This window comes from Cyprinodon tularosa, unplaced genomic scaffold (genome assembly GCF_016077235.1).
Source record: "Cyprinodon tularosa strain WSP-4 unplaced genomic scaffold, ASM1607723v1 ctg113, whole genome shotgun sequence".
Classification (NCBI taxonomy): Eukaryota; Metazoa; Chordata; class Actinopteri; order Cyprinodontiformes; family Cyprinodontidae; genus Cyprinodon; species Cyprinodon tularosa.
In genome coordinates, this window is record NW_024037926.1 from 1101931 (window position 1) to 1124464 (window position 22534).

The following is a 22534-nucleotide window of genomic DNA, read 5'->3' on the forward strand; positions in this document are numbered from 1 at the left end:
GGTACTGATTTTAAAATGATGTGGCTAAAGTTAAAAGAAAACTGTGATGCATTTTGTAAAAGCCTGAGGAAATTCTCCCTCAAGCCATTAACTTAGAAAGAAAATATAAACAGTCAAGCAGAGACACAACAAGACTCTTGTAGTCCATATTGAAGGGATTCTAACAGCTAAAGGAGTAGCTCATACATGCAATATGGAGTCCTGATCAGGATGCCACAGCTGGGTGGATGCAAAAAAAGAGACACAGATGAACCCAAATAATTGACAAGTATTATCTGTCAAGTTTTGACAACCTGTGGTTCTCAGAAAAGAAATAAAGTGCTCCAAATGTGATAAAACCTTAAACAAATGGGGTTGATATGAAGTGTTTTGAACTTATATATTATATATATATATATATATATATATATATATATATATATATATATATATATGTTCTAGTCATATATATAAGGGTCTTGTGTTATGCATTGTAAGCGTTACATCATAATATGAATTAGATATTAAGAAAAAAACCCAACAGTTACTCTTTACTTAATTACCTTATTATGCTTTTTACTGTCTGCCTGTCTATTACTAAATTGGATTATACAAACATTGTCTTAATAAATCCTTCTTATGAAAAGTTTTTTTTTTTTTTTGTCTTTCTTTAAGGAATATGTCAGTGTTTAGGTGTGCAGAGTGTCATTCATGCCAGTGCAAAGGATGGAAGCAATGGATAGGTGTTCATTAGGTGTGCAATTACACACTGAATTAACATCTAGTTTTTTTTTTACATGTTAGTGCTGTATGGGTGTATGGAATCTGAGCTTTGTGATTTATTGTATGTTAACCTCGGGATGTTAAATGGTTCATTGGCTGAAGTTTAACTATATGTGGGTTTGTGGTTTATTATTAATATTAAACCAATTAAATAAATAGTTTTCTTTGTATAAAAATATGTTTACGTTTAGTATGTCTAAAAGTCCGTGTTTTTAGATTTGCTCGCGAGATCTGGATGCTCGCGGACTTATAGTTCAGGCACGTGTGCAGTTTTTTTTTTTTTTTTTTCTAAGAGTGGCTCTCAGCTGCCGAGGCGGATGATGATGATGATGATGATGGCGGAGCTGATCCAGGGACAGGCCTCGGTGGCTCAGCCAGGCACGAAAGATGACTTCGCAGACACGATACGCCGAGTCCGACAGGTAAAACACTGCGTGGCTCATACGAACCCGATGCTTTTCTGCCTATAAACGACATGTTTAACGGGTGGAGCGGGTCCAGGTTTTGGTCGGGACAAACCGGACTGAGCACTATAAACACTCCTCATGCACCTACGAGCTAGCAGGCTAGCACTGAGTAGCCGAGGTAGCGTAGCTGAGAGGACAGATTAAAGTTTACAGAGGACGGCAGAGCAGTTACCTTCGTGTCGGAGCCGTCCACGGGATCGACCAAGCTCTTCGATTGGGTACGAAGAAAAGGCCCGTTTTGACATGAAAGTTTGTGCTACTTTTTAATAAGTTAAGTCTGCAACCTGTTGTCAACTCACAGAAGTTGCTGTTAGCCCCACCGCTAACTTATAAATTCAACTCGACTGTCTGGGAACTTCGTCCACAAGATGACAAAACAGTCACTTGAGCTAAAACACGAAGCCCTAACAGCTGTTTGCTCCAGGTTGTGTTAGCATCAATGTTACTAGTTGTTGCCCCAGTTTAATAGACTGTTAGAGCTTTTAGAAGTACCAACTGCCATTTTTGTAGATTAACTTTTTAAATGTCATCTTGGTAACAATTTAAAGTTATATACTATATATCTGACGTGTTTTTATGTTGATAAGACCGAGTTGTCTCTGGAGCAGCTGTTAGCCAGCTAGCTTGTGTGATCGTATGTCCTGGCAGCAGTTGGAGTAAGGCCATGTAATGTAACGTCATCTGTTGAAATAAGCCCCCCAGAACTTCTCCTGATCAGCACACATGGACTTTTCCATTACTATCTACTAAATGCTGACTGTTTGAAATGGGCTCCTCTTTCTTATTCAAGTTGAATGTCATCAGATAATACCCAATGACTTTATGCTAAATAAAACAAATCAGATTTGTGCTACAGGAGCTTAAAAAACACAAGCCTTTCTAATAAAATCAAGTCTTGTTTGAGTTGATATGAGACTTTCACAGCGACGATTAATAATTAATTTAATTTATTCGATTAATAATACAATATTTGGACTTTGACAGTCTGAGTTAATGAAGTGAAATGAAGCAATGCATCAAAATGAATTTTTTTATGATCACGTTTCTCTTTTTAGAATAACATTAGAAGTATGGTTTGTAGTCAGTCTGTAGACTTATTAAAACGAATAATAAACACAATCAATGATTGGAACAATTTTTGTTTCCACAATATAACAGTCTTTGGTTCTTTGAGACCAATGAATGATTCTAAAGAGGTGTATCTGACTTTTCTGGCAGGAAGGGGAACAACAGGTCTTTCAGCTATCTTTCCAAGTGTTCAGCAGCATGTTGTTGAGAGTTACAGCTGGTTTTTATTCATCCTGCAAGAGATACTGTCACTTTCTTAGGCAGGGCGAATCCTAGCAGCTTGATACCCTAATGTTTCCATGATGTTTTATGATTTTGGAATACCTAGATCTTGGATGGTGGCTGGAAATGGTCCGTGGTCCATTTGGTCTTTTTCAAACACAAAGAAGGGAAAAAAATACATAAAAATGGTGTAAACTGCATATATAAATATGTCTATTAGGTAATGAATAGGGGTTCTTAAAACCCCAACCAGCAAAAGCAAAGATACGTCTTGTTGCATATTTGTAAACATAGGATTAGAAATAAAAAAAAATATATATAAAAATTTAGAAAGGAGCCGTACTGGTAGTGACGGACTAAATTTGTTAAATTAAATATGTTAAATTGATACACCAAGTGGACCTGTTTGAGTATGTAAACTGGACTTAAACCATGTTCTGTTTTATTTCCCCCTGGGTCAGTCATAACTTGTGTTAACCCTATATATTTAGTTAAGATAGTGCAAAATTTCTTTTAAAAACTAATTGACTGTCATTGTGCAAACATAATCTAATTAAAAGTTTAAAACTGCCATGTAGGTTGTTTTTTCCCCCTCAGTTTTAATGCTCACAACTGCAGGGTTAAAGCTGTCACAATCCTATTTTGCCCCATGTTCTGCATTGTACTTTCTCTTGCATCCTTTAATATTTGGGTACCACAATTAAAGTAGCCAAAGTTGGAAAACAATCATTCTAAGTCTTGAAGGAAAACACTGCCTTCTAAGACAGACTGAGCTCTGCTCACACCTTTTGTGTAAGGGGACACAAAAGTAAAAAGCAAAAGTTACATTTTCCGAACTCTAGCAGCTGCTCAGACACGCTGCTCCTTCTGCTCGAAACATGCTGCAGGACCGTTTGCTACGACTTGATGTGGTCAACGATTGACTTTGCATGTAGATTAGCTGCTTCTGCTGAATTTATCCCGTGTGTTCTGAACGTAGCATAAGGTTAGCCCCAGCTGCTTTTAGACTCGGAGGACCTCTCAACATCGGAACTTTTTTTTAAATCACGCACTAAATCAGTAAATGTGCCACATAGTGACGCCTAAAAGTATAATTTTCTCGCCTCAAATGATCTTAAAATATGCTTTTATAGAACAATGACAACAGAGAAAAGAACTTTTGATGCAATACTCTGAGCACTGTGAGCGCTCCATAGGAGGCTGCTGCTGCCGTGGTGCATGCTGGGACAGCTGTCAATTTCGAGATTGGACAAGTCTGCCCTGATGCATACTTGGTAAAGAGGGAGGGGCAAGAACAACATCTGGGGACTTTGTCCGTTTTTGGTCTTGTGTTCTCACATGAGAACGCATGAGTACATATGACAATTGGGGCATTATTTACCTTCGAGGAGGCGTGAAGGAAGCCATCTATGTTAAGAGAGAAAAAACAACTTTAAACAGAGGTGGTGGATTCCAGCTTCCAAAAACATACAATTCAATCATAGACATGATATCACCAAACCCTCCACCCCATCACAGAGGAACGAGGGACCTACCCGCTCCAGCCGGTGAACAATACCTCCTTAACGACCGACTCTTAACAATCATAGACAGGTTTCAGGTATTACAGGAGACAATCCCCCCCCTTAACGTCAATCCCCCCCCCCTTTAACGACCGAGCCTCAGAATCATAGACAGATTTCAGATATTACAGGCTAACGATGGAACCAAACGACCCATTCATCCGTTACCATTTGCATGTTTCCAAGCGATACAAGGCTTTGTCTATATAAGACACAAACTCACTGTGGATCCAGACATTTGAGTTGAGAAAGCTTCCTGGAGAGGTGGTGAAACGTCTTCAAATCTTGGAAACCAAGTCCAGTGGATATTTTTTGAATTTTTGCAGAGTGATTATTTACCTTCCTGATTTTTTTCTGTCGCACTGGTGACATCATCAGTGTGATGGTGTCACCAGACACACAACTGCGGGAGGACAGAGGCTATGCAGATTGCCAGCTAGGGGTTAGACCCAGCTTTTTTTGCCAGTGGGAAGGGAGCCACACACTGAGCCACGTTAACTCTGTATTTTCAGTGGGATACCACCCACCCCACCCCTTTGTGTGTCTTTTTTTTATTTTTATTTTTTTTAGTTATTCTAATATTCTTTTTTTTTCATAAATGTATCACAATATGTTATTTCTGACATTTCTTTCCTTTTGGTTTAATGTATGATTGTCTTATTTTTGACTGATAAAGAAAAAAATGTCTCTGTAGGCAGGCACAAATTAAACAATTTTCTCTTACTGTTGTTTTTTATGGTAAAAATATGTTTGGATGGTCACAGTAGTGGATAGTTGGATGTGTGTATATATCATGTAAAATAGTTGGATGTGTGTATATATCATGTAAAACTGTAACTAGAGCGTGTAACAAAAGTAATTTCCCTCTGGGATTATTAAAGTATTTCTGATTCTGATGATTCTGATTTAGTATCTCTCCATCATCAGGTGTTGCACTAATGACTCCTTTGTGGTCACAATGACCCCAGATATTTTTGCCTGTAAGTCACACAGGGTTCGTACGGGTGCTGGAAATCCTTGAAAATGCTTGAATTTTGACGTTGTGTTTTCAAGGTTTGAAAAGTGCTTATATTTTTGGATAAAATGCTTGAAATTGTAACTATTAATTTAGCAACAAATACCTATCTAACTGAATCGTGTGTTTATTAAATGGAGAAATAAAATGTTGGAGAGCCCAAAAATGAAACCTGCTCGCTTATGTGTGACTGCGATCAGCCAGTCCATTTCCATGTGTGACTCCGCCCCCATGAAACCACTATGGCACCATGCCGGGAGGTTGTCGTTTCAATGAACGTTGGCTGGAAGATGAAAAATACAAATTATGGATTAAACGGGGACAAACCCCACGAGTTGCCTCTTGTCAAGTCTGCAAAAAAGATGTGCAGCTTTTCACAATGGGCGAGTCTGCGCTCTCGAGTCACATGAAGAGTAAGTCATATACTTTTTAAGTAAGCCAACTGAAGTAGCCTGGTACACTTTAACGTTAGCGCCTATTTGTTTACGCTAGTAACTGCTAGCAAGGAATTCACAGGCTAAGTTACTGAGTGACTGAGAGTACGGTGTGATAATGTAATGTTAGTATTGCAGTGTTTCCCGCAGCACTATCGCCTCGCCAAACTCACGCTACCGCCTCGCCATCGTTCCAAAAAAAAAAACGAAGTTTTAATTCATTGCCAGGCCCAGACCTTAATACTACGGAGCCCCCTAGGGGACATGGGGATTTTTTTTTTTCTTTTGCGTTCCCTCACAAAAGTATTGCGTTACCTCGTAAAACCTTTTGCGTGAGAACGAAAAACCTTACTTTGGTAAAGTTAGAAAGATATTCACAGATTCGGACTTCCAGGATCAATAACTCTCGTTGTTGAAACACAAATGGCACCTCTTTCATGTCCTGATAGCACAGACTACGTATTACAAGAATCAAAAAGCTTTATTTTCGAGAAAAACAAGCCGTTCTCTGAGCTGGATGTATTACATTAATCTCTATGCACAGGCAGCGGCCAGGCGAGTGGTTAGGGACCTTCTGCAAATGGTAAAACAACAGCAAAACGTTGCAAATAAAAATCAATAACTCCACTGCCATAAAGTACAGAGACTCCAAAATCACCACACACACCAAGGGGCTCTTGGTGATCGCACTACAACAGCTACTTTTTTTTATTTATTTTTTTTAGATTTTTTTGTTATTATTAACCATTAATATCATCCTATTTTAATCAATAGCTCTGTGATTATACAGTGCAGACACTCAAAAATCATCAAACAGACTCCTGATGATCATACTACAACAGCTGTTTTTGAAAAAGACACCTTTGCTTATTTTTTAGATTTTTTTATTGTTATTAAACAATATCATCCTGTTTTGACCAATAGCTCTGTGTTTATACAGTGCAGACACTCAAAAATCGGCACACAAACCAAGGAACTTCTGGTGATCATACTACAACAGCTGTTTTGGAAAAAAAACACCTTTTTATAACTTTTTGTGAATTAAGTACACAGAGATGCTAGGCAGATGGGAGTTCTTTATGAAGTAAAATAGGATGATATTAATGGTTACATTGTTACATGTTACATTTGCGTATACTCCACTTATGTTTTTTTGCTGTCTGGTCATTAGAAAATTATCTGCATATCATTAAATGCACCCATGCAAAAAAAAGAAGTTTTTAGAATACTGTGAAATCACTTTGCACCTTCGTTAGGCATCGACCCTTTTTAAGACGCACAAACCTTCTGAAGATCAGGCCCGTATTAAGGTTAAGGATTAAGATTTCAAATTCAATCCTTCATGGACTTATTTAATTTGATATTTTATATTTTAAATGTGCATAAGTAACCAGAATAAATAAATAACCAGATTAAAATGCGTCATGTAAACTTACTCTGATCAGATTCAGCAGGATGGAAATGGCGTTGTAATCTTTACATGTGTTTTGGTTTTGTTTTTTAGATTCAGTCCGATCAACTTGTGTGTTAAAGTGATTATTGTTGGGATCAAGTTATTTTGAATAAGGAAAGCCGACATGGTTTGATTCTAGATATCTATTTCCCTGTTTGGCTAATCCAACTCATAAATAATGGTGCAGTGGTTGGGGAGAATTTCAAGCTATATAGTAGTTAAAACTCAAATAAGGCTGGAAAATATTTATTCAGATTGCATAGTAGTGTCATATCATCACAGTTAACTAGTAAGCATTACTGTGGGGAAATCAATTGCAAATCACATTTTCATAAAATAAAAAGTTAAGCTGTACAGCAGAACACGGAAAAACAACTCAAAGAAAACACTGCTCTTAATAATGTTCATACAGTCCCATCACGATGCAATTTATAATTAATTCACAAGACTGCAATTAAAAAGGTTTGATATCTGCCCATCTAACACAATTGTTTACAGCTATAATCAAGTCACAAAAATGTAAGATTTTGACTTCTAAGGTTTTACAGACATAGGAAAGTTCGGTCAAGAATATTTTTGTAATTATAATATAATGGCTATAGATTGCCTTGTCACCTTATTCTTGTCTTGTCAATTTCAAAATAAAGGTGTCTAAAAGACGACGAGCTGGCTCGATGATTTCATGTTTGCATTGAAGTTATTTGGTCATTAACCATTGATGTGGATTAATATACTGTCACATTACTAGTTGGTGATAAAATAATTATTTAATTTAAATGAGAATGAATAATTTAAAAAAAGAAGAAAATGCTAGCTTTTTTTAAATAACAGTGGATAAACTGCAGTAAGCATAATTTTACAAATAATTAGCTCTTAAAAAGAAACCTGTATTTTTTTTATCATGTCTGCAGGGCATTTGTGCTCTAAGGGAGCAAGGCTCATGCTAGTTAAAAAGAAGGCTAAACTGAAAACGGCACATTTGCTGTTTTTCTTTCCTAGCTGAAGTTGTATAATATCCAGAGATTAGTATTTTTGGAAATGCTGTTTTTTTTTTTGTTTTTTTTTCCCAATATGATTGTAAAAACAGTTTAGTTGATCATTTTCTTTGTTTTTTAAATATCTGGGGGTTTTTCACTTTTTTTTTTTAAGTGTCTCATTCTGTGGTTGGTCTCAACACCTTATTGATGTTAGGTAATAATTAAAAAAAATAAATTGGTTGTTTTGGGAAAGAATGTTTTAATTTATCATTTGGTTATAGAGAATGCCTTAATTTAAATGGCTTTAGTTGTGGTCAAAAAACAAAACCGTTTTTGTGAGGTATGGGAACTACTATAGAGAAACGAGCCAGTTTAGGTTTCATATCATATGACAGTAATGCAATTTAAGACTCAAGTGAGAAGTGTAAACCTTGTTATTATGATTATTTACACTGCTGTGTATGCATCTGTGGTAACACACAACAGTAGCTCCCTTCCTGCTTGAGGAGCAGCTACTGAAAGTTTGACATTTAAAAACCCAAAGCAGTAGAGGCTTCTGGGGTTTGTTGTTGCACTTCCTGTTTAGTTCAGTGGTCCAGATTTTAACTGCACCCAAATACTTTTGGGTGTTCCTATCCTTTCGCCTTTTGTGGACTGCTTAATCAGGACAGCCTGACCCACTTAGACTTTGGCTTAAGTGTCTTTACTAATTTGCAGAATTCGTAAGCAGCCTTAGACTATTTTGTGACTCCCATTTATCAAACTTTAACTGTTGCTACATGTGGTCATCCACATCCTAATCATACTAAAAAACAGTTTTACTCTCATCCCTTAAGGCTGTAGTAGGTCTGGATGATAAACTCACTAATTTGGTTAGTACAATTTCTATATTGATATAAACAAAACAAAAGCCTCAAAAAGACCACCAAGAATGCCCACAAAAGACTTTAATGATAGACTTTAAAGGAATAGTACACCCAAAACATGATTAGCCTTCATTTTCTACTCGCCCCCATGCTGAACAACACTCTGGAGTACTTTTTTGATATCTCAAATGCATCTGGAGATCTGGGAGGCTTCTTGCTGTCTGCTGACATTCAAATAATGGAGGTCTATGGCGCCCGAGGCAGAAAGGTCCATAAAAGTCCACAAAAAACGTGTCAATATTCCTCTATACTGCTCGTCCAATGTAATCCAAGTGTCCTGAGTGGGTAGCGTCCTTAATTTACTCGAAACGAAGTCATTTAGAATGTTTTAGAGCCTAAACAGTAGTGTATAGGATTTCCTAAAAGTGCGCGCCTGCGAGTTCACGACTCTACGGAAACCGCGGCAGACCAAACCAGATGAAAGTGCGCATTCGGCGTCTGCTCTGCCGATAATGCAAGCGTAGAAGAAGTTCCGCTTTTGACCTGTTTATTTTCTGCCGTGAGCCAGGTGAGCACGAGGTTCTTTGCACAGGTAAACAGCACATTTCTTCTTCTATGCTTGTATTATCGGCAGAGCAGATGCTGAATGCGCACTTTCATCTTTTTTTTTTTTTTTTTGGCAGTAGAGTTTTTAGTTATGATCTATAAAGCCTAAACAGTTTTTTTTTTTAAATATTGCCTATTATGTCAAAAACTTGCTAGGACCTGTTTTAGAGTTTGGAAACTAAACTGCTGGTGGAAATCGCAGACGGTCAGGGAAACAAAATTATAAACAGCTTCAGAGAAAAATATTTGTTGTTCCTCTTGTGTTACAAAAGATGGATCTCTACAGTGGAGCTGTATTGAAATTAAACTAGGATAGCATGTTTAGCAGTCTGTACTCCAACTTTTTTTCTTGGGTAATGCAATTAGTGCACTAATGCTGTGGTAACAGTTGTCACTTTGACATTAAAATTTATGAAAACCGATGCTCAAATACTCAGGTGTTATGAAAAATATCTGACAGCAGCAAACAAATACTCTAATTTACCGAGTAAAAAAAACACAGAATTGTGCTAGTATTGACCTAAACTGGAGTACTTTAGCATTGGCTTGATAGGTTCTTAGCTTCAGAGACTTCTTGGTAACAACAACCTCACACCTGCTTCCTTTTATGCCTCCTTATTCTTATTGCAGCCTCACTTCCACCAGTGGCTTTCTGAATTAGATAATCATCCCTGAAGGTGATGGGAGACTCTAATTTCCATGAGCATATTTTCATATTGTGAAAAAAACATTCCAGGCAAGCACACATGTCAATTTAGTGTAATTTTCTGAAATGCTATACTTTAGTCTGAAAGGAGAGGTGACGGATTAAGGCAGAATAGAAAAGGGCTCTCACGCAGAAGATTTTAATGTCCATCATCACACGATGTCAGAGTCTACTTCATATTTGCAAGTAGTTTGATTTGAAAGATGTGTTTTTATCTGAACTGTAATGCAAATAACTGCATGATATTTAGGGTTCTTTCTTTTGTATGTCATTATACACTTTTCCAACAGCAGAAAATCATGAGCAGAGTAGATACAAAGAAGCACCATTGTTCTGTATTGTAGAAAATTCAATACTAAATGGGACGATTACTGATCATTTTTTTTTCTGCAACACTTTGAAATATATTTGAAAATGGATATTAGAATAAAAATGTATGAAATATTTTTTCCAAAACCTGCAGAATATGTTTTCTGAGGAGGCTCCTGAGTCTACCAATGTTCCCAATATAACTTTCTTTTGTTATGCGATACAGCTATTGCTGCTTTGGCAATTGTCCGCTAAGAATATGGACTTGAGCCACACCAATGTGGGATTTTGAAGGACGATATCGATATTGGGGCTTTAAAAAAAACACTTTTGATATATTGGCCAGAATGTAAAACAAAAACTGAACATGGACATGCTTAGGATATGCACTGTCCAACTCAAATTCTCATAACCACAACTATGATTCAGACAAAGAAACAAAAAATGAACTTTAGAATTAAAATAAGCAACTTTAATTTGAGCAATATCAACATAAGAATAATGATACAATCAATTTTTGTGGTGCTGCTTTAGATATTGCCTCAAATTAGTGCTTTTTTGTCTTGTTTTTATGCCTTTCTGGTGCAGGAGCCCAGACTAACTTTAACTCTGCAGACACTTCATCCAGCAGCTGTTGCATTCTTCAAGGTTAATAATTACCTTCAGGTATAAGGACTCACCCATTTCTTATTCGACAAACTGTTTTTAATGTGCTTTCTAGTATTGCAGAGTTTAGAGAAGCCAATATTCAGTTAAATTAAAAAATACTTAGTCCAAAGGGAAATTCTGTTTTAGTATAGCCGATATTCATCTTTTGGCTGATATTAGATCAATTTCTTATATTAATGTCGAATCCTGAAATGCATACTTTTTTCATTTTAAATGTAGTTTTTGAAAATATAATTTAAGCAGGTATTAAAGGTGCAGTAGGGGATCTTTTCTGACTTATTTTTTACTATGTGGTTTAAAGATCTCCCCACAGCTGCTTGGCTAAACTGAAACAAATGGTCCCTGCTACAGTGTGAAATCAATGAATAACCCCAACCATTCACAAAAGATGGTCCGTTATACACGATTGGTTCCTGACATGTCAATCATGGTCATCTGCTTGTCCCTCCCCCCTGTGCGTGTACCCTGATACATGAATGAATCGACCCTCCAACGCTCGTGCAGGACGCCATGGCTGGAAGCTAGCCACTGTTATGCTATGTTCACACTTAAAGCAGCAAGAGCAGCAAAAACGTGTGCCGCTTCATTTTTGATGTGTGTACAAGTTTGGTTCTGATGCGCGGCTGAACCATGTTTGCTGCTCTGGCTGCTTGGTGGAAAAAGTGGGCAGAGCTACCCTATCCTTTCTTTGCCTGTAACAATGGCAGCTATATTTGCTGTGATCAGAGGGTAAAAAGTGGTTTGAATCTATTTTGAAGTGAGACAGTCCAGCTGAAAACATTGTCAGTGCATTCAGTTTATCTAGATTACCATTCTGACTTCAAATATTATTTCTATCGGAGCCGCTAAGACCCCCATTTACTGGCGGTGCGCTGTCACTAGGAATCCAATTCAACAGCAGCAGTTGAGTATGAGTGCGAGTACTTGCATTTCAGTACATGCCGATACCAAGTACCAATGGCATACAAGCTTAGTCATAATGATTTATTGTGATCTTACTTTCTGAAATGCTAGCAAAGTCAGTCTTTTAGCTTGTATCCAGTATAGCTGCGATGCCGTAGAGCATTTTATCTGCTTCAGCAAAGCGCGTCTTCACAGCTGCAGCTAAGGTCGACTTTAATGTTTTGATGCTGTGATGTTTGTTAAATGAACAAGTAAAAGTACGAGTAGTTAACACTGATATGGCCCTGATGTCATCACTACAGATAAGCTGATTAGAACTCATGGTCTAGCATGGCGTCTAGTTATCCTTGCGCTGTTTCTGAAGAAATGACCCAATCTTAAAACCCAGTGGAGAAAAAAACAAAAACAAACATATATTTTGTTTGGGCTAATGGTCACAACGGATGTGTCATTCTTGATGTTTTTTCATTTTAAGACGAGCCATGAAGTTTGCTTTGAAAATAATCCCCATTTTGCTATTCAGAATTCTAAGTTTCAGGATTGTTGACTGTAAGTAATATCTCGTTGTTTTGCTATGACTTTCTTACTGTCATAATATCAGCCGCTACTTTTTTCCCACTCTTCGAAACGTGGCTTATTCAAATATGCAGTTTTTCTGTGGATTTTTTTTTCCACTGCCAGGGGGGCAGAAGTCAAAGTTTGAAATCGGTGAAAAAGTCACAACTGTGAACCGATTCACACATTTTGAAACTTTTGTTTTGCCACATTAAAGCTGTCGAACCAGTGAAGAGGCTGTTGGAAACTCCTGCAGAGCTGAAATAAAGTGCTGATGAAGTCCCGACTTCAATAAGTTCTTATTGGTGTGAGCCAACAAGCTAACAGAAGCTAGCTGTTAGATGTAAGATTTAAGATATTGATTTAGATATAATTGTAAAATGTAGAAATATGTTGGTTTATAGATATAGGATACAATCTGCAGGTTTTCCTTTGATAAAAAACGTGTTGATCTAACTGTAAAATTCTATTGAATTGTCCCCGTAAAATGTCTTAAGATGAGCTGTTGTGAATTGGCACCATAGAAATAAAAGGAATTGAAATGGATTTAACAAAAAGGGTATTACATTTAGATATAGATTCTAGGGGTGGAACGGTTCACAAAATCCACGGTTCGGTTCATGGTTTTCGGTTCGGTTCGGTATATGTTGATTGTTACCCTGAAATCCCATTAAAAATTAATGAAATTAATGAAAAAATCCAAAAAAATTTTATGAATTGTAATTATTTTTAATGATCCGCGGAAACCCTGGATCATTTCCGAATGTTTTGCTGCTTTGAATTTAATCATCTCGCGCATGCAGTCTACGATCAACAAGGAACTCAGAGCGGAGCGGACGGGAGCCACAGCGCAGGCTGTAGGCTTTGCTTTGCGCAGGCGGTCTGGAGTGCAGTGGGGAGGAGTGGAGTGCTGACGGAGTACAGGTGCTGGTCATAAAATTAGAATATCATGAAAAAGTAGATTGATTTCAGTAATTCCATTTAAAAAGTGAAACTTGTATATTATATTCATACATTACATACAAACTCATATATTTCAGATGTTTATTTTGTTTAATTTTGATGATTACAAATGACAACAAATGAAAATCTCAAATTCATCATATCAGAAAATTAGAATATTACTGAAGACCAATAAAAACAAAGGATTTATAGAAATGTTGGCCAACTGAAAAGTATGAACATGAAAAGTATGAGCATGTACAGCACTCAGTATTTAGTTGGGCCTCCTTTGGCCTGTATTACTGCAGCAATGCGGCGTGGCATGGAGTCGATCAGTCTGTGGCACTGCTCAGGTGTTATGATAGCCCAGGTTGCTCTAATAGTGGCTTTTAGCTCTTCTGAATTGTTGGGTCTGGTGTATTGCATCTTCTTCTTCACAATACCCCATAGATTTTCTATGGGGTTAAGGTCAGGAGAGTTTGCTGGCCAATTAAGAACAGGGATACCATGGTCCTTCAACCAGGTACTGGTAGCTTTGGCACTGTGTGCAGGTGCCAAGTCCTGTTGGAAAATGAAATCTGCATCTCCAAAAAGTTGGTCAGCTGCAGGAAGCATGAAGTGCTCTAAAACTTCCTGGTATGTGGCTGCGTTGACCCTGGACCTCAGAAAACACAATGGACCAACACCAGCAGATGACATGGCACCCCAAACCATCACTGACTGTGGAAACTTTACACTGGACTTCAAGCAACGTGGATGAAGTGCCTCTCTTCTTTTCCTCCAGACTCTGGGACCTTGATTTCCAAAGGAAATGCAAAATTTACTTTCATCAGAGAACATGACTTTGGACCACTCACCAGCAGTCCAGTCCTGTTTCTCTTTAGCCCAGGCAAGACGCTTCTGACGCTGTCTGTGGTTCAAGAGTGGCTTGACACAAGGAATGCGACAGCAGAAACCCATGTCTTTCATACGTCTGTGTGTGGTGGTTCTTGAAGCACTCACTCCAGCTGCAGTCCACTCTTTGTGAATCTCCCCCACATTTTTGAATGGGTTTTGTTTCACAATCCTCTCCAGGGTGCGGTTATCTCTCTTGCTTGTACACTTTTTTCGACCACATCTTTTCCTTCCCTTCGCCTCTCTATTAATGTGCTTGGACACTGAGCTCTGTGAACAGCCAGCCTCTTTCGCGATGACCTTTTGTGTCTTGCCCTCCTTGTGCAAGGTGTCGATGGTCGTCTTTTGGACAACTGTCAAGTCAGCAGTCTTCCCCATGATTGTGTAGCCTATAGAACTAGACTGAAAGACCATTTAAAGGCTTTTGCAGGTGGTTTGAGTTAATTAGCTGATTAGAGTGTGGCACCAGGGGCCATCAATTTTGAACCTTTTCACAATATTCTAATTTTCTGATATGATGAATTTGAGATTTTCATTTGTTGTCATTTGTAATCATCAAAATTAAACAAAATAAACATCTGAAATATATGAGTTTGTATGTAATGTATGAATATAATATACAAGTTTCACTTTTTAAATGGAATTACTGAAATCAATCTACTTTTTCATGATATTCTAATTTTATGACCAGCACCTGTATGTGGGATTTCGGGGTTAGCCTGACATTTTGGTCGTGTTGTTGTTAGCGTAAACAAAATGTGTTGCACAAGGCTTGCACACTGTTGCACATTTATCCACAACTTTCTTTCCGCCGTCATCGTAGGTCACTCTAAATGCAAAGTGGTCCCATACAGCAGACCTATAAAGTGCTGCTGGCGTGTCTTCCAACTCCTGTTCTTTCCCACTCGCCATACCCACACAATTCTCCATAACTGATTTTTTTCTGCTACACCCGGCTACGCTGCTTCGCTTCTTCTTCTTGTTTACTACTGGTGGTTGGCTTTGGTCGCAGTACCGTCATCCTGGAGTGTACACGCTTCGCCTATGAGAAAAAGGAGCCGTGCATGAACCGAACGCAACACACGCGAACCGAACCGAAAAAGCCGAACCGAACGGTTTGGACGGTTTTCATAAACCGTTCCATCACTAATAGATTCATATTTATATTTAGTGTTTACCACTGACTATGAGGGGAAACGCTCACATTTGAAGAAAGTATGATAAATAACTGAAAAGTGGTTTTAAAATATTTTTTCCTGCATATTATTTTTTGTCATTTCATTTTGAAAAGTTAAAACATCTGAACGTGTTATAATCACCTTGTCATAATGGAGATACCTTCAGCCATGCTCCAAATTCAGTAGGTTCCCCCAGAAAAGGAGACATTTCCAATACTGTCTTGTGCAGATCTCAGCTATGAAGTTAGAAAAATCAGTTACTCTAAACATAGAGTAACTTTTGAAGTTGTCGTTATTTGCTTCCTAGCTGTCTTAAATGGAAAAGGCAGGGATTTACCCTAGAACTTGCACTGCTTTCTGAAATGGCGCCTGCTGTCAATTTACACAACACTCTTATCTGATACAGATCAGTAACACTGCAGATATTATAGCTTTGATTTTACTGTACAAAAATATTAATGATTGATAAAGTTTTTTTTTATATCCTTCCCAACTCATCTAATTTCTTTGATTGCTGTTGAATGTTAATATACTGCTTTTATCATTATGTTGCATAACTACACTGTCATTTAATTCATTTTGAAGTTTTTCTTTCTGCCACTTGCTGCTGTGGAGAAAAACATGGTTTCATTTTTAGCTTCTTGTTATGCATATCTTCATGTACAGCGAAGTGAACAATTTTCATCCTAAGCAAGAAAATGTTGTATGATTAATGTTTTTTGCTAAAGATGTGTTCAGCATTATCGTTTTGTTAAGTGTTTTCTGAGGAACGGTTCCATTTTAGGAATATCATAACTAAACCACTGGTTCCATCTGTTGCATCGTTTTGTCTCCAGATGGCAGCGAAGATGGGAGGAGACCAGATGCCCAACATGAACAGCTCCTGTCCAGTCATTGATCCCTCCCTCTACAGCTTTGGGGGCCAGAAACGTTCTTTAGACAATGGAGGTGAGACCCTAGTATGACCCTGTATTAAAACACGCTTCAGGTTCAGAATACCTGCTTTTTTCATCCTGGTTTTTATTTTTGCAATATTTGATATTATTAAAAAAATGTCAGCTTTTTAAACTGCTACTCCTTTTTTATTTTTGATATGGTCTATTATTTCCTGGATGTTTTTTGGAAATTTAACGCGTGAAGAGCTGGTTCTTCATTAAGAGAGTCTAATCACATTCAGTCTTCACTGCTTGGAGCCAGTTATTTGAAGAAAAACAAGGCTGAATTTTATTGATTGATAAAGTAGTTTTGTCATATGGTCTCCACCAAATGCTGAACCCATAGACCTTTTTCTGAGTTTATTTGTCTCTAGTGTCGTCTTTGCGTTGGTACTGGTAATGCATTTTCGAGGTAAGCCATAATCTGAAGTAAGAGCCATGTTGTTTGTCAGATACTTAATACTCAGCACACTGTAGTGGAGAAAATCATTCTGCTGTGATTTTTTTGTCACTCACCACAAATATTTGATCCATTTCATTTCCACAAAGTGGAAGCACTAGTCATTTACCCGTCCTCCTCTTATCTTGTCACAGTTGTTTGTACGATGGTTCAGCCTTGAATGCAGGAATAGGAAAATTGTATGCAATTCAAGTTTGAGTTTGTTTGATGCACAGTTGTTTGCTGGAATTTGTCCTCACTTTTCTCTAGTCAAGGTTGTCCTATTGTGTGAAAGAAATGACAGATGTGGTAGCTTTCTAGCCGCGCAGCTGGCTATCAGTGTCTTATTTTCAAACATATATAAAAGTACTCCCTTAAGTTTTTTGTTTTTTACCGAACAGTTTTGTCCTTGTAGGAAGTTCGAACATCTCCCTTTTTTGTATTCATAGCTGTTCTGTTCTCAGACATTAACCTCCACACTTTTTCAGAAGAAGTGAAATCAGTGCAAACAGCCATAAAATTGATGGAACCTGTAAGATATCCGTTCAGGTCTTCCCGTCCATGGCTGCACATCCTCCAGTGACCCTGCAAGACCCTTATTTGATTCTACCTGTCAAAAATTCTGTTTGGCACCAGCAGTCACTGACCCGGCTGCTGCCTCTCTTTCAGTGTCTCTGATTGAAATGCTCACTCATGCACCTCCGGGTCTTATTTCCATGCCGCTGAAAGCTCCCTGCTGTGGGTCAGATGAAGACATGCAAGATTGGCAGCTTCATGAGCATCTGCTACCATTTCTCCTAGCATTGTATCGCCTTTTCTGATGTTTTTTTTTTCTTTGTCGATGATGGTTTTCCATCTAAGGAAATCTGTGGCTATGATTAATACATATATATTTCTCACATTAAAATTTACTCCTTTATTTATTCCTCTCTTTCCTCAGTAGGAAACCATCTCGGTGCACTGGTTCATCAAAGGTGAGGATGCTTTTCCATGCTGGTAATACATTTTAGGTGTAATATGTTTTAAAGCAGAGCTGATTTAAGTTAATTACTCACATGGATCAGTGTTAGATGCATGACTGCTCCAACTGTTCTTGTTGTGTTGCAGGGCTTTTACAACGGAAGACTTTAAAGTGCCTGACAAGATGGTAGGATTTAGTAAGTAACCATCTCTATATTCCGTTTAAAAAAATTGTTACTCTTCATTTTTATCATAATATAGCTCAGTAGTAGGGCTGCAACTAACGATTATTTTAAAAATCGATGAATCGGACGATTATTTTTTCGATTAATCGATGAATCGGACAAAAAATATTTTTTATATTAACCTCTTTATTCCAAAATAAACATTTTAGACAGAACAAACAAGCACACAAGTACAGGTTGCTCATTAACTGTCCTGGTGCAATATGAAAAATAAATGTTTGTGTTAAAACTACACAAACTTACATGAGAAATGTAGCTGTACATCCACAGAATATAGGGTACTTTGTTTCATAAAGTGCAAAAAAGACATTTTTGTTTTTAAAAGCCTCTAAGGGGTTCAAACAATAGGCCCCCCCCATTTCAACAAATGAGTTTTTTTAGACTAGAAGAGTTCTGCCTTTTAAGACAGGAAAGTATAGCAGTTAAAGTTGCTACTTGAGAAAATACTGAACCATAGAGATAAAAATAGCCCTGTGACTCAAATTATAAATTGTATTTGGAATAAAAAATGAGAAACACATCCTCCAAAGACAGATATTTACATGGGAATGTGGCATATAATTAATTGACATATTACTGATCTTGCTGGATTTTATTCTGCTTTACTTCCATAAATTGCAGGATCTTCTTTACTTTATCTTTGTCAGAAGATTTAAACTTTAAAAGCGTTGCCCTCATAATTTGCAAGTTAATTTATTTATAAAGTAAATGTAAACGCTGCTTAAGCTAATTCAAATGAAATTAAAAGTAAAATAAGTAGCCAACCTTATCAATGTCTGTAACCTACTAACACGGTAAGGAAAGCATCAGATGAGCTACCTGAGAAACTAACGTTACGTTTCCCCACTTTAAAACCAAACAAACATGGTGGTTCCGTGCCATGTTCATTTCTTTTGAAAAAAGTTGCATGTTATCACTTTTTTCGCTTTACAAAGCGCAGGCTATTTTAATTATTGTGATCAATTTGCGCCGTCAATCCCGGTGCATGCGCGCTTCATTTGCAGTCTGGACGCTGAGGCTCTGACTGCAGCGCTGAGAGGGACTCCTGCGGGAGAACGGGGTTGGGATGGGGGAGGCACCCCACGGCAGAGTAGACACGATACATGCTTTCACGCAAGAGTCTCCAAAAGCCGCCAGTGACACAGAAAAAAGTCGCCAGATTTGTCACTAGTCGCTTTTTTGAAAAATAATCGCTGGAGGGGTCTGAACAGTCGCTGAGTTGGCAACACTGCGCCTGCAGCGCTGACTCGCTCTGCCATATTTTTTTTTCTTCCTCTTTCAGTCAAGAGGCAGTGATGACGGCGCGGCGGATGACGCATTAATCGCGCGACACAACTAATCGATGATGAAATTCGTTGCCAACGCTTTTAAAAGTCGATTTTTATCGATTTTATCGATTCGTTGTTGCAGCCCTACTCAGTAGATTAATTAAAGTTAACGATTTCCCTTCTTATCATAGTTATTGGAAAAGGTGGAGAGCAGATTTCAAGAATACAGCAGGAATCAGGATGCAAGATCCAGATTGCTTCAGGTAAACATGAGAAATGAATGTAACAACAGATTTTTTTAATGGAGGAAAACAACACAATTTGTTTGTGAGGAACCTTATATACAGCTTTATGCAATTGTAATATTTTAGAAGATTAAAGGCAATCCCAAACCATGCACAAAAAAGTGGCAGAATAAGAAATGCCCTCCAAAAACTTTTAATCTGTCATTTTAGACCAGACTTGAGCAGGACTGTGAAGGAGATGCTGTCATATGTTTATCCTTCATCAATACTTCGTCAAAGAATTACATGTTTATATGAAATGGATTAAAAAAAATGTATTTAAAAAAAAATTGTTTATAAATTAGTATGAGGAATAAACTAGTCAAAAAGTAGTAATACAAATATGTATATAATAACTAGTGTTGCGCCGATGCCATTTTTTTGCCCCGATACCCGATACCTGGCTGTGTAGTATTGGCCGATACCATAATAATGTAAAATAATTGCCATGATGGCAATTATTTTACATTACATTATTACATTATCATCTAATACAAAGTGAATCCAGTAGAACTTTTTATTGCCTACCAGGAGTGGGTGACAATAGTTGAATAAACTTATGGCTCTCAAAATGGTATCGGTGCCCTATTTGTTGGTACTCGCCGATACCGATACCACCATTTTAGGGCAGTATCGGGGCCCCGTCCGATACTGGTATCGGTATCGGACCAACACTAATAATAATTTATAGTAGGTAAAATGAAGCAAAATACCAGTTTACACAAAACAATTTATTGCATTCAAATGAGAGATATTAGCTTTTTTTTCTCTTGGTATCAGCATCTGCTGTTTTATGCATGTGTTTGCAGATTCATGAGCAGCCATTCCTTGATATTAGCTTAGGCAAAAACAATGCCATTTCCCCCATTAGCTATCTTTAATGTTTTGTTCGATTTGTTAATAAATCTTCCTTTTTTGTTTAAATGCTGACCTGTGTAACATTTATTTATTTTATTTTATTTTTGTCATATAAATGGAGGAAGGGAAAATTATATTAGCTTCAAAGTGACATATCGGACGATTGGTTAGCTTGATGTCAAAAATAATCACCATCAGCCCTGGGGGGATAAACTGATAAAAATCATATATTAATCCAACTTAAAAGCCATTGCATATAATTTATTAAAACCTTTTTAAAAATGCTAAACAGAATTTTCAAAATGTTAAACTACAAAGAAGCACAAAACATTGAAGGGTCTTCAATTAACAGACTGCCTCTGCTAGCTAGAGTCTGATAATTTTTTTTAAAGAAAACTTTAGTTCGTTTGTGGATCAGAATTTATTTTTTTCTAATATTTGTTGCCTAATATTTGTGTTGGATACTGTGCAGCTGGAAGGATTTATGCTGGCACTTTTATCCATTTTTGCACATCTATGATGCATAGCCATGGCAACCATTGCAAGTTACCTTCTCACACACTGGAGAAACTTATTAATACCTCTAAAGCTAAAATATTACCTGAACGACTTCTGCAAGTACCAGCTAAGTGAAGGAGAAGTGCCGAGGTTGTTGACACTATATAAAAGAAAAAAATCGTTCCAACCAATCAACATCTAGAACAGCTCATTATAACTGCCCATGAGTTACAGCAACATTGAATTTCCTCTAGGGATTAATTTTTGAATTGAATTACCGAGTAGCTGAGATTCTGAAGGAGCACAGGAGGAAAAATGGACCAGGCAATCTTTAGAATAATTTGTAGCTTTAGTATCTCAATTTCACATTTCCATGATATTGTGCACCCCCATAAATTGATAGATTATAGATTACATGTTTTGCTTGCGTTTTGTTTAGTTATCATTTAGTGCACCTTTAACTTTTGTTACAGCCGTGCATAACGTGTCTTATCCAATCATATTTTGATGGATAGTTCATTCATACTTGGATATTTGTTTAGTCAACATTTTCACAGAACTGGTATAAAATCACAACATGTACATTATGGGTACACTGTTGAAAGGGGGGACATTTATTAAAGCAGATGGATGGCAACCAAAAAATCTGTCTGCCTTTGACCTCAGCCACCATATTGGAGTTCAGTTTATTTATAGTTTCTTATGTGGTGCCTACTGTTGGACTTTTTCTGTCCCTTTACTGTCATCAACACAATATTGAAAAGCGATTGATTAGTGATTTGTCTTTTTTCGGTTTTATCGCAGACAGTGGCGGCATGTTGGACAGACCATGTACTTTGACTGGTAGCCCAGAAAACATCGAGTGAGTCTGGATCAGTGTTTTTAAGTAGTTTGCATATCTTTGCTTTAGAAGAAGTGAAACCTGTTGTCAACACTACAAATTGTGGTTTCAGCTGGTTTACATGTAAACCTTTTAACCATTGTTGATATTTGGCTCCGCAGGCAGGCAAAGAGGCTGCTGAGTGAGATTGTGGAGCAATGTCGGTATGGTCCCGGCTTCCACAACGACATGGATGGCAATAGCTCTATTCAACAGATCCTCATCCCTGCCAACAAAGTCGGCTTGGTCATCGGGAAGGGGGGCGAGACCATTAAACAACTGCAGGTTTGCTTTTAAGCTGCTACAGAAATGCACCTCTCACAGAATTGTTTTCTGAAGAAATGCAACAGTCTGTCTGAATAGGCCACTTATACTTAATGTTTTTACTGTTTTTGTGGGATTATATTTATGATATTTATGGCTTTTTCTCTTCTAATGCTGTGTTGAGTAAAGATGCAAAAATTAGATGTAGCAATTTTCTGGGTATTTTGGCAATTCAATTTGATTATTTCGGCTAAAATTGAATTTTTATTTTGTAATAAATGAAATGCCTTACTTTTTTCAGAGTATATACATTTG

General features: G+C 37.5%; 1 protein-coding gene across 2 annotated transcripts in view; it reads left to right on the forward strand.

The window, feature by feature from the left end:
* Positions 1-1038: 1038 nt before the first annotated feature.
* The window catches only part of fubp3 (far upstream element (FUSE) binding protein 3), a 34150-nt gene continuing 12654 nt past the window's right edge, over positions 1039-22534 (forward strand). Inside the window, exons 1-7 of one of the 2 annotated variants that reach the window (XM_038302273.1) lie at positions 1039-1184; positions 16425-16536; positions 17903-17936; positions 18070-18119; positions 19627-19698; positions 21880-21937; positions 22078-22240. In XM_038302273.1, coding sequence (XP_038158201.1) covers positions 1080-1184; positions 16425-16536; positions 17903-17936; positions 18070-18119; positions 19627-19698; positions 21880-21937; positions 22078-22240 — 594 coding nt within the window. In that variant the 5' untranslated portion in view covers positions 1039-1079. The remainder of the gene's footprint in view (positions 1185-16424; positions 16537-17902; positions 17937-18069; positions 18120-19626; positions 19699-21879; positions 21938-22077; positions 22241-22534) is intronic. The other variant, XM_038302281.1, reaches the window with a different exon arrangement.